The sequence below is a fragment of the Euprymna scolopes genome, chromosome 37 (assembly GCF_053919585.1).
Source record: "Euprymna scolopes isolate OS-2025 chromosome 37, ASM5391958v1, whole genome shotgun sequence".
Lineage (NCBI taxonomy): Eukaryota > Metazoa > Mollusca > Cephalopoda > Sepiida > Sepiolidae > Euprymna > Euprymna scolopes.
In genome coordinates, this window is record NC_136518.1 from 29976679 (window position 1) to 29988909 (window position 12231).

General features: G+C 36.3%; 1 protein-coding gene across 2 annotated transcripts in view; it reads right to left on the reverse strand.

Moving 5' to 3' along the window:
* Positions 1–1498: 1498 nt before the first annotated feature.
* LOC145261117 (uncharacterized) overlaps positions 1499–12231 on the reverse strand; it is a 485607-nt gene continuing 474874 nt past the window's right edge. For both annotated transcript variants that reach the window (XM_080119358.1, XM_080119357.1), the window contains exon 4: positions 1499–3619. In XM_080119358.1, the coding sequence (XP_079975484.1) occupies positions 3466–3619 (154 nt within the window). In that variant the 3' untranslated portion in view covers positions 1499–3465. The remainder of the gene's footprint in view (positions 3620–12231) is intronic.

A 12231-nucleotide genomic window follows, 5' to 3' on the forward strand; every position in this document is an offset into this window, starting at 1 on the left:
GTCATCGAGATACCGAGAGGCTGGCCTTCCTTAGCCACTACCTTCAAGATGATCAACCGTGGCACCCCGCGATCACTGCCGCTATTCCCGACCTCATTCTCGACCCCGCTATCAAGAGTCATTGCAGGCCGCAGGGAGCCTTCCTGAAAGAGTGCCAAGCCACGCTAAAATGACTACCAGGTCCAGTTACCTTGTGACTGCCACCCGTAGGGAACTCCACAGGGATCTAGTGAGGGGGGCCGCCGACGACTCACTATGCGTGCGTTTGGGTTGGCAGCAGAGTGAGATCTGCTCCGCGTGGAGCTGGGTGCTGGGTTTGAGTCATCTGAACAATTCGGGGTTCTCTCTGACCTGGCGGTTGGCCTGAAACGCGCTTCCTCTCAACAATATACAATGCAGTTCTGTTTTTTTGGAGTCACCGGCCTGTCCCCGTTGTGGGACGATGGCCGCAGAAACAACAGATCACGCATTTTTCGATTACCGCAAACTCCGTCAGTACTGGTCGTATGTTGACAAGGTGACGGCTAGCAGCGACCCCGAGCATCCTCGCCCGATTACTGTATCAAACGTCATGGCCGCCGTGGGACCGGGAGAGACAAATGGTCTACATCGCAATCCTGGCCGTGGCGAGAATGGTGATTTGGACGTCGAGACTGCAAGATGGCCGGGGGTTGCTGCCTTTCTCTGATCAGGATCTGCTCGCTTTCTTTAAACACCAACTACGGGTAAAGATCAGATGCGACAGAAGAAGGCTGCATCGCGTGGCTTTTGAAAGAAGATGGATACAGTTAACAAGTCTATGTATACGAAGAGGGGCCAAATTTGAATACTTGTTCCCCACCTAGGTGTGGAGAGCATGACTCTGGGGTTTCTGTTGGACCCCTTCCCCTTTCCAATTCTACTTTCTTCAACCTCTCAGCCAGCCGAATACATCTTGTTTCCCTTATTAGAAAGCCTCCAAGATCCCCAACCTCCCAAAATAGCAATTTTTTCTTTTGCACCCCCCCCTCTCGAAATTCAACCCAGCTTGGAGGAAATCAAATCAAACACTAACACACCCCTGCCCTCACCGCCAATTCCCCCCTCCCCCCTATTTAGGACACAACTCCCTCCCCTCTATTTAGAGGCTGCCCGTGAAACCCTGGTTCCTTTACAAACCAAAGTGAAATGGGTGGTCTAGCATTTCAGATAGGGTTGGGAGGGCCTTACCAACCGCGCCCCCCCCACGTCCCTCGACAAAAATGAAACTTTATTAATATTGTTATCTTTTTGTATTTTTTAATATAAATAAAAAATGTTATAAAATTGGGTTTAAGTAGGACCCCCCTCCCACCACACACACATAAATACAAATTTTAAAGGGGTAACCATGATAAAAGATGCTGGCCGAGAGAAAAATCATTTAAAATTTACAACAGAGACGAGATGGATAAACCAACCTCACCATCTTTTTGAGTTGGCCTTGTGCTTAAGTTTTTTGTTCATTTTCCCAACTGTATTTGTTTTTTTTCCTGTTAATAAAAAATTTAATATCTCAAAGTGTAGTATCTGTTCCGGCAGATACTGCAAGCAAAGACCATATGTGGGGGCAACCCCACATATAAGACCTTGGTCAATGTAGGGGCAACCCTTCATACCAATTGTCACTATCCAGTTTCCCTACCCCCCGGTGAGTTGATCCCCATTTCCCCTTCACTCCTCACATTAAAAATCGGCCTTGTGCCTAATTTGCTCGGTGGGGGAGCAAATAAATATCATCTGTTCTTACTACATGCTGTACTTATGTTTGTAACTTTGTGATATAAAGTGGGGGATCACTTTTCTCTATTAATTTAATGTAAAATGATCACCCACTTTACAGCCAGTCAGTCGCAAAGCCATTCAAGTCATTCTCCAGATCATTCAAGTTGTTTTTGAAGGATTCCAGTTATTTTTTAAGCATTCAAGTCATTATTAAGGCCATTCAATTCATCCTTAAGCTCATTAAAGTCATTCTAAGTCATTTACTTCTTTATTTATTTAAGTAATTTCAGCCCATTTTTCGGTCATTTTAGTTTATCTTTAAGAATTTCATGTCAATCCTACATTCACGCATTCATTCATTACACGAGAGCACGCGACTAATGGCTATCGCCCTTGTTTTTATGAAATCAACCTTTTCTGGTGTAATTCACGTTTTTATGAAATCAACCTTTTCTGTTGTAATTCACGTTTTTATGAAATCAACCTTTTCTGTTGTAATTCACGTTTTTATGAAATCAACCTTTTCTGTTGTAATTCACGTTTTTATGAAATCAACCTTTTCTGTTGTAATTATCGTTTCAATTTGTATTTTCTTTTGGTTTGCTATATTCTTTTATTTTATTCTTACGACTTAATCCAAATGATGTGAGTACACATGGATTCTCTGTTCCTTCCTCTCCTAGCAAAGACACACACACACACACACACACACACACACACACACACACACACACACACACACACACACACACACACACACACACACACATGTGCAAATGCACGAGCCAGCAAATTGGTTCACACAAGGAAAAGAATTTCTATCCAAATCGTACAGTTGAATTTTCACCCAGATCGTAAAACTGCAGTTACAGTGTTGCGCATGCTGAACGCAATCAAAAGCATTTGCAGATATATCTAAATCATATGCAATCGACATCTGCATAGTCAACAAATCTACGAATAAAGACGCATCATTGAAATTGGCTTAAAAAGTGTTAGCGTTAAAAGCAAAATGTAATGAAGAGACTTGAATTTGATGAACACTGTGAGAAATAGATTGCATTATCATGTAACACAGGATATGTCGGAAGTGTAATCTTAACTTTCTGCAACAATTGCAATAGTTTTATTTGCTTTTATTTCTCCTCCCACTCTTTTTCTGGTTGTTCAGCTATGAGCATTAAAGAACGTTGCCTCTATATTCACCTGATATGTGACTCAGCTCTGACTTTTTTTTTTTCAAATCCAACTACTCTTCAGGGAGACTTATTTTGAAGACCTAAAGACTCCCAAGAAAGCTATAAATAACCCTTCCAACAATACATGACAAAGAACGAGGGTATTACACTCATTGGAGATTTCTTTTAGAGTTTTTTTAGAATTAAAATACCGGTCCCACACTTTTTATATGCAACAACCCATGCTTTTTGCCTCGATGACAATAAACATTTGGGCATTTTATTAAATAAGTATAGTAACTTGCATAACTTAGTTTTCATATAATGTCACTTGTATTAAAGAATGATAATTTGTTTGTGTGCAGAAGAATGAAGAAATACTCTGAAAGTGTCTGTGTATATCTGTCTTTGTAGATTTTAATTCTCAATATTTCAGTTACTATTTGTGCGATTGTGTGAATGTGGCTATCATCGTACGTGTAGCTTATACATTTATTGAATTGACAGCCTTGATATAAATCAGTTAATTATATCATTATGTTGATTAAAGTCGTACAATACTTTTGCATTTCCAAACGTCTTCAATAGATTCAAACAGTTTGTAGCGTCCTTTCCGATTGGTGGATGTTCGGATTTTATGGGAGATTATCAAGTGAACCGCTCCTGCCATACATGTCCCCATTCCGAATTCCGTTAACCTGAAGGAAAACCAAAAAAGTTAAAAATAATAAGAATGAAAAGTACATCTCTCAAAGTTAGCATTAAATCAGATGTAATAAAATCAACTTAAAATAAAATAAAATGGATTTCTTCAATCAATATACATCCCAAAACAATGTACACATGTCTAAAAGTGTAGTGGAACTTAATAACAATCTGTTTGTTCTGCAGAGTTAACAAAATAGGATGGGCACAAAAGAACCGCTCTCATTTGAACCCGGAATCTGTCCAGTAAAAAGAAAAGAGAAGTATGCAAATTGTGGTACTGCATATAAGGACGAGCTTGGCCTATCAGTTCGGGAAAAGGGCAGCAGTCTAGTATGGGAACGAGAGAATGAGGTCCCCAGCGTACCCTGTGTTTTTACCCGATGAAGTGTGTTCTCATTTTGTGGAAAGTAAGTTGGGCACTTCTCAGTGGTTAAGTGGTTCAGAGTGGCTGCAGCGTTCATTAAAAGGAGAGTAGTTGATGTGACAAAAGGCTGAGGTGATAAAGCAACTCAAGATCCTTTAACAGCACTGATTGAACAAATTGCTGCAATAGTGCACCAAGAAGATCCTGTACGAGGAAAGTTCTTGATGAGCCGTTTCCCTTAAGTAATCCAATATGATCAAATTTACATTTCTAACGATTACCATGATATTGTCCTTTTGATCACTGTACACTCTTTAACCCTTATGCTCGAGTGGCCTCTGGGCCTTGTTAAGTGGTGATTCCCTTGTAAAAAATGATGTAATAGAATAACCTAACATCTCTTCATAGATGAAATGAAATATGGATATATTGACCTTATCACGTGACTGAGACAGAAGGAAAAAAACAGGAAGAGAATAAGAAAATATGTCGAGTAACTCTTATGTCACATGAATTAGTGTATTTGTAAATAAACCCCTTTGTCTTTCATTCACAACCCCGTGTTTCTTGCTGTATTCTTATTTAAAGTAAAGGATATAACAAATGGCGACAAGATTCGAATTCACAAAAAGTAAACTTTAAGCTAAAAGATATTGGACAACGAATGGAAAAATACTGCACGGAAAAATTCAACTGCTGAAAAAACAAAGAAGCTAAGAAACACACAAAAAGTAAGTTATTTTTTTTAATTCAGACTTTTACGGCCCTACGGGGGGGAAAAAAAAGAGAAATTGACATTTTATGAAGCATTGAATAGGAAAAAAAAGTTGTTTATTTCAAATTTATTTTTATTGCATTAAATAAATTCACTGAATATTTTTTTGTTTTTTTTTAACCACAAAAAAATTCTTTTGTAGACAAGGTTTTTGGAGGGGGTTACACACACAAAATTGATGCCGATGCTGTTGGTTCGGCGTCAATTTCGTGTGTGTAACCCCCTCCAAAAACCTTGTCTACAAAAGAATTTTTTGGGGGGGTTTAAAAAAAACAAAAACCTATTCAGTGAATTTATTTAATGCTTTGTGCAGGTACTGTTAACCTTTTGTTTTATTACTGTGTTAAAAAAAAAAGAAAAAATTCTTCAACAGAGAACACTTAGCCGAGTTTACAAACACTATATAATTAGCACTGGCGGCCCAACAAAACCAGATGGAATTTTACAAAAAGAACAGTTAAAAAAAAAGAACTATTAAAAACAATATTAATGAAACAAGAAGAAAAAAAGGATTGTCGGTTCACTCCGGAAGGAACGGCAAATTCGCTGACAGAATGTTTATATGAACCAACTAATGACTTAACGTTTCCAGCATATTATCGTAGATACGAAAATATTTTTTCCAAACGATGTCAGGCCTGGTCAGATAAAGAAAAAAATTATTTTACTGTTGCAAAAACTGGGTTCCCATGAAAATACCAAATATACCAATTTTATACTCCCAAGGAAACCTGAAGATATTTCTTTTAAAGAGACTATAGAAATTTTATCGAACATTTTCAGGGATCGGGATAGCTTATTTTATACTCGTTATAGGTGTTTAAATATTTTGAAACAAGATTATGAAGACTTTATCGTCTATGCTGTGTTATGATTTAATTTGTTGTTAAGAGTTATCCCCCTTGGGATTGACATTCATAATAAAAGCGCCCTCTGTTTCATTTTCCCGCTCGATCCTTTCAAGAGCGTACGTGTATTTTACAGTTAATAAAACCTTTCTAAAAGGCAATTCTTTACTTACTGATACTATTCACTTCAATTTTATTAACTGTAAAAAAAAAAAAAAAAAATAATGGATCGAATCTTACGTCCCGACAGATTCGAGGTGGAACCTACATGCCCTAATTCCGAAAAATCCTATAGGCATTGGAAATTAACCCTCCAGAATTATATCCGCTCACATAATAACGGATTAATCGAAAACACTTCAGATAATTTCTTTGCCTTGATCAATTGTATTTCAGCCTCTGTTTTCGATTTAATAAGCGATAAAACCGACTACGATAGTGCATTAAGAACATTGGACGCCGCTTATTTAAAACCTGAAAATATTGTTTATAATAGATATCGATTGATGACGACGAAGCAACAAACAACACAAAATATAGATGCCTTCATACTACAATTGGAAATGCTTGCCAAAACATGTAACTTCGAAGCGGTTTCTGCTGAAGAAAACAAAAATCAATACATTCGGGAAGCTTTCATCGGTGGAATTTCTTCTTCGTCCATCCGACAACGACTGTTAGAAAAACCCATCCTGACTTTACAAGACACATATGCCACGGCCAGATCTCTTGAACAAGCAGAAAAGCATTCGATAAGCTACGCAAATAACTTTACTGTAGCAGCTACAAATAATCCTTCGGGCTACAATCGTATAGCTGTGACTAAAGAAAATATGCATCCAAAAGGGGTTTGTTTTTTTCTGTGGAAAATCACGTCATCCTCGATATTTATGTCCTGCACGAAACGCCGAATGTAAAAAATGCAAAAAAAATGGTCATTGGGCTAAAGTATGTAAATCTCCTATTTCTAACACTCATACTGCTGTTCTTTATGACGACTCTGACTACCCCTCACCTTCTCTATCCTGACTAGGAACTAACTCCAAAGATGTCACATTCACTCAATGCCAAATTAACGGGCACTTCGTGAACGCTATGGTGGACTCCGGCAGTGTAAAAACATTCATTAATGAAAATACTGCTAAAAAACTTAAACTCTTCACAATACCTAAAAACAAAACTATAGCTCTGGCTGCTTCCGATCAACATGCTAAAATAACTGGCGAAGCTGTCGTGGATTTAATACTGAAAGATAAAACCCATTCTGGAATAACAATTGAAATCATTGAAAACCTTTTCATTGATTTAATAATCGGAAAAGATATTTTAAAAAAATATAAAAAAGTAACACTTAAATTCGACGGTCCTAGAGACAAACTTATAATTGGAGCTATAAACACGAATAATTTTTTTCCTACCATAAACGTTCCACCTCCTCCTCTCTTTTCTAATCTTTCTCCTCATACTACTCCTATTGCGACAAAATCCCGACGTTACACTTTTGCCGCCAACAAATTCATAAAAGAAGAGACTGCTAGAATGTTGAAAGAAGGCATAATTGAACCTTCGATATCTCCGTGGCGAGCGCAGGTTCTTGTAACTTCGAATGAGAATCATAAGAAAAGAATGGTAGTCGACTACAGCGATACCATCAATAGATTCACGGAACTAGACGCTTACCCAATGCCTAATATCAATAAGATGGTAGACGACATCGCTCAATATAACATCTTCTCTACTCTCGACCTAAAATCTGCTTATCACCAAATACCTATAAATCATGCTGATCGTAAATTCACTGCGTTTGAAGTAAGTGGCAAACTTTTTCAATTTACTCGTCTTCCTTTTGGCGTCACCAATGGAGTAAGTGCTTTCCAGAGGAGCATAGACTATATTATAGAAAAAGAAAATCTAACCGATACCTTTGTGTATGTTGATAACGTAACTATATGTGGGAAAAATCAAGAAGAACACGATTACAATCTTCAAAAATTCTACAAAATTGCTAAACAATATAACATCACTTTAAATGAAAATAAAAGCATAATTTCTTCTAGTTCTATTACTCTACTCGGCTACACCATAGAAAATAATCAAATAGCTCCCGATTATCAAAGACTAAAACCATTACTCGAAATGCCACCTCCGCTGAATCTTAAATCTCAAAAAAGAATAGTTGGAATGTTTTCCTATTACTGCAAATTCATTAAAAAATTTTCTGATAAAATTTTATTACTAAATCAAAACAAAGAATTTCCACTACCTCCATCTGTATTAAAATCTTTTCAAACATTGAAAAATGATCTAAAAGACGCCACTTTAATAACGGTAGATCCAAATAAAGAATTTGAAGTAGAAACGGACGCTAGTAACTATTGCATTGCTGCAACACTAAATCAAGAAGGTCGTCCTATTGCATTTTTTTCAAGAACTCTCAATACTAACGAAATTAAGCACCATGCAGTAGAAAAAGAGGCAGCCGCTACTGTAGAAGCTCTCCGTAAGTGGCGACATTTTCTACTCGGCAGGCACTTTAAAGTCATCACAGATCAGAAGAGCATCAGCTTCATATTCGACAATAAAAGAAAATCTAAAATTAAGAATGACAAAATATGTCGTTGGCGTATAGAATTATCCCAATACAATTTCACTATAGTTTATCGACCTGGACCTGAAAATATTGCTGCTGACACATTCTCTCGCATCTCTGCTCTTACTTACAATCTACAAGATCTGCGTGATTTACATAAACAATTATGTCATCCTGGTGTTTCAAGATTAAGCCATTTTATAAGAACGAGGAACCTCCCTTTTACTTTGGATCAAATTAAGAATATTACTGACTCTTGCTCATCCTGTCAATTACTGAAACCCAAATTCGCCAATACCAATGGAGGGACTCTCATTCAAGCCATATTACCTTTTCAACGATTAAATCTTGATTTTAAAGGCCCTCTACCTACTTCTATACATGGCAACAAATATCTACTTACTCTAATTGATGAGTATTCCCGTTTTCCTTTCGCTTTTCCTTGCAGAGATATGACAAGCAAAACCATTATCCACTGTCTAAACAAACTCTTTTCAATTTTTGGTTTGCCTGACATGATACATACTGACCGTGCTTCTGATTTCTTAGCAAGAGAAATAAAGGATTTTTTACAAAAAAAAGGAATTGCTACTTCTAAAACAAGTAGGTATCATCCTGAAGGTAATGGACAGATTGAAAAACTCAACGGTACCTTATGGAAGGCCATTCAAACAACATTACATTCTAATCAAATGAAACTACCTTATTGGGAAGACATACTACCGGACGCACTTCATTCAATTAGATCATTACTTTGTACTGCCACTAATATGACTCCCCATGATAGACTTTTTAAATATAGTCGTAAATCTGCTTCCGGAATTTCAATTCCTTCTTGGGTTAAACCAGGCCCAATATATATTAGAAACCACACTAAAACAAGTAAACATGACCCTCCTGTAACGCCTGCCACCCTAATAGATGTCAACCCCCACTACGCTTATGTTCAACTACCTTCTGGTACTGAAACCACTGTCAACGTTCGAGACTTAGCTCCAAACTCATCAAATGAAGAAAACTCTAATAATAATCCTACTACTTCAGAGACTTTATTTGAACCTTCCACTAATGAAAACATTGGTCATGAGGAAGACAAAAATCAATCGTCTGATCTTGAAGAAAATCAGATTTCACTAAAAAATAATACTGAAAATCAGCATTCCTGCCAATCTGTGCGGAGGTCGTCCCGAGTTCGACGATTCCCTAGTAAATATAAGGATTTTGTGACTAAATACTGAAAAACTGCAGTTTGGGTTCATATGTTATTTGTAAATAAAATGATTCTTATGTGATTGTAAAAAAAAAAAAAAAAAAAAAAAAAAATTGTCTATAATTAATTACCCCTTACTTGAATACTTTAGGACGGGGAAAATGTTATGATTTAATTTGTTGTTAAGAGTTATCCCCCTTGGGATTGACATTCATAATAAAAGCGCCCTCTGTTTCATTTTCCCGCTCGATCCTTTCAAGAGCGTACGTGTATTTTACAGTTAATAAAACCTTTCTAAAAGGCAATTCTTTACTTACTGATACTATTCACTGCGAGTTATTTAAGTTGAAAGACCTAAAAGAGGACATATTTAAATGCTTGATATTTGTGCAAGGGTTAACATCCTCGAAGGATGAAGAGATTCGTTCTAGGATATTATCTATTATGAACCAAGACATAGAAATAACCTTACAGAAAGTTACTGAGGAATGCCAGAAACTGTTAAATTCAAAACAAGATAATACTAGTATCGAAGAGAAAAATGTTGACAAAATACAAAGGGTAAAGCAAGGTGACCACTATGTAAAAAAATACTGTAAGACGTTTCATAAAAGAGTGCTACTTCAAAAGCAAAATATGCTATAAGTGCAGGTGTAAAGGACACAAGTCAAAAGTATGCAATAAGGAGAAATACTGTAAGCCTGAAATAAAGACTATTGATTCTAAAAAAGAGTCCATGTATAGCAAAAAAAGGAAATATATTGAAGTTAGATTAAATAGCCGGAAAGTAAACTGTTTTTTGGATACTGGAAGTGACATATCCTTAATTGATGAAACAACATGGAAGAAAATTGGTTCTCCAAAGCTGCAAAACCCAAAGAAAATTGCCAGAAGAATGTCTTGAAATATATTAAAATTTAAAGGGTGAATTTTATACTAATGTGAACCTGAATGAAAAAACGTTAAAAACTAAAATGTATGTGATACCTGGAAAAAATTCTAATCTATTCTGTATAGATTTGATGATACTTTTCAATTTATAGGAGAAACCAATAAAATCATTTTGTAAAAGAGTAAATTTGACAGGATCTGAAAGTCCCATACTGCCAGGAAGGTTTGTTGTGGATTTGAAGAAGGATTTTTAGAAACGTATTTTCTTAAGGTCTGGGTTGAGGTACTAAAACAGAAGTGAAATTTGAATTGAAAGATGAAGCGAAACCGGTGTTTAAACCCAAAATGAAGGGCCCGTATTCGGCATTAGAAACAATCGATAAAGAATTAAATAGACTCAAAGAAATCGGAGTAATAAAAAAGGTGAACTACTCTGAATGGGCATCACCCACAGTTTATGTAAAAAATAAAAAAAATCAGGGTATGTGGGGATTTTTCGACGGGACTGAATGATTACTTAAGGGATCATAACTATCCAGTCCCTACCCCCCAGAGGAAATATTTTCGAAGTTAAATGGAGGAAAAATGTTCACAAAAATTGACTTATCAGAAGCATATTTGCAGATCAAATTTCACGAAGATTGTTCTAAATACCTGACAATGAATACTCAAAACGATTGCCTTTTGGATTGAAAGTAGCACCACATTTATTCCAATAAATTATGGATGCCATGCTAGTAGGCTTGGATTTTGCAATGGCTTATTTAGACGACGTTTTGATAAGAAGCAAAAATGTTGAAGAACATAAAAAACATATTCATAAGGTATTCGAGAAAATAGAAGACTACGGATTTAAAGTAGCTCTCAAAAAATCTAATTTTGATATGAACAAGATTGAATATTTGGGACTGGGAATAATTGATTGGAAAGGTAGAAAACCTAACCCAAATAGGACAGAAGCAATTAGAGACACGCCTAGACCAGACAATGTAGTGAAATTACAGTCATTCTTGGGTCTAGCAAACTATTATAATTCTTATATCCCAAATATGCACGATTAAGAGCACCATTAAATGAATTATCGAAGAAGAATAAAAAATGGCTCTGGACAAAAGAATGTGAGGAAGCATTCCAAAAAATTAAAAGATGTTTTTTTATCGGATCTAGCGTTAGCACATTACGATCCGAAAAAGGATTTAATTGTAGCGGCAGATGTGAGCGAATACGCAGAATGGAAGATTGATCTACTAAACTAATTTCTCACGCCTCGAGAGTTTTATTACCCACTGAAAGAAAGTACAGTCAGATCGAAAAAGAAGGTCTGGCGATTGTGTATGCCGTGAGAATGTTTCTAGATTCATTCAAGGAAGATGTTTCGTTTTATTACTATCGATTTTTGGTTCGAAAAAAGGGATTCCTCCTCATACAGCAAATAGATTACGGAGATAGAGTATTATTTTGCTCAATTATGATTCCAAAATGAAACACCTAGCATCTAGTAAAATTGCACATGCAGATGGTTTGTTGAGATTAATCCTCAGGAAAACTGAATTTGAAGAAACTGTTATAGCAGCACTAAAAGAAGAAAACGAACTAACAGATATATTAATAAATACTGTTAAGGAGCTTCCTGTTACACTTGAGGAAATAAAGAAAGCAGCGAAAACAGATAAATATATTAATAAGATAAAAAAAAACAAGTGGGACAAGACGAAAAGAATAGAAAAGGATTGTGTTTCCATTTTCTATGTGTGATGAAACTCTGATATAAGCAGACAGAGTGGTAATACCGCAAGTATTACAAAAGAAAATCCTAAAAGAATTCCACATTGGTACATCCTGGAATCTCTAGAATGAAGGCCCTAATGAGAGGATTCACATACTGGCCTGGAATGGATCAGGACATTGAGAAAATGGTGAAATT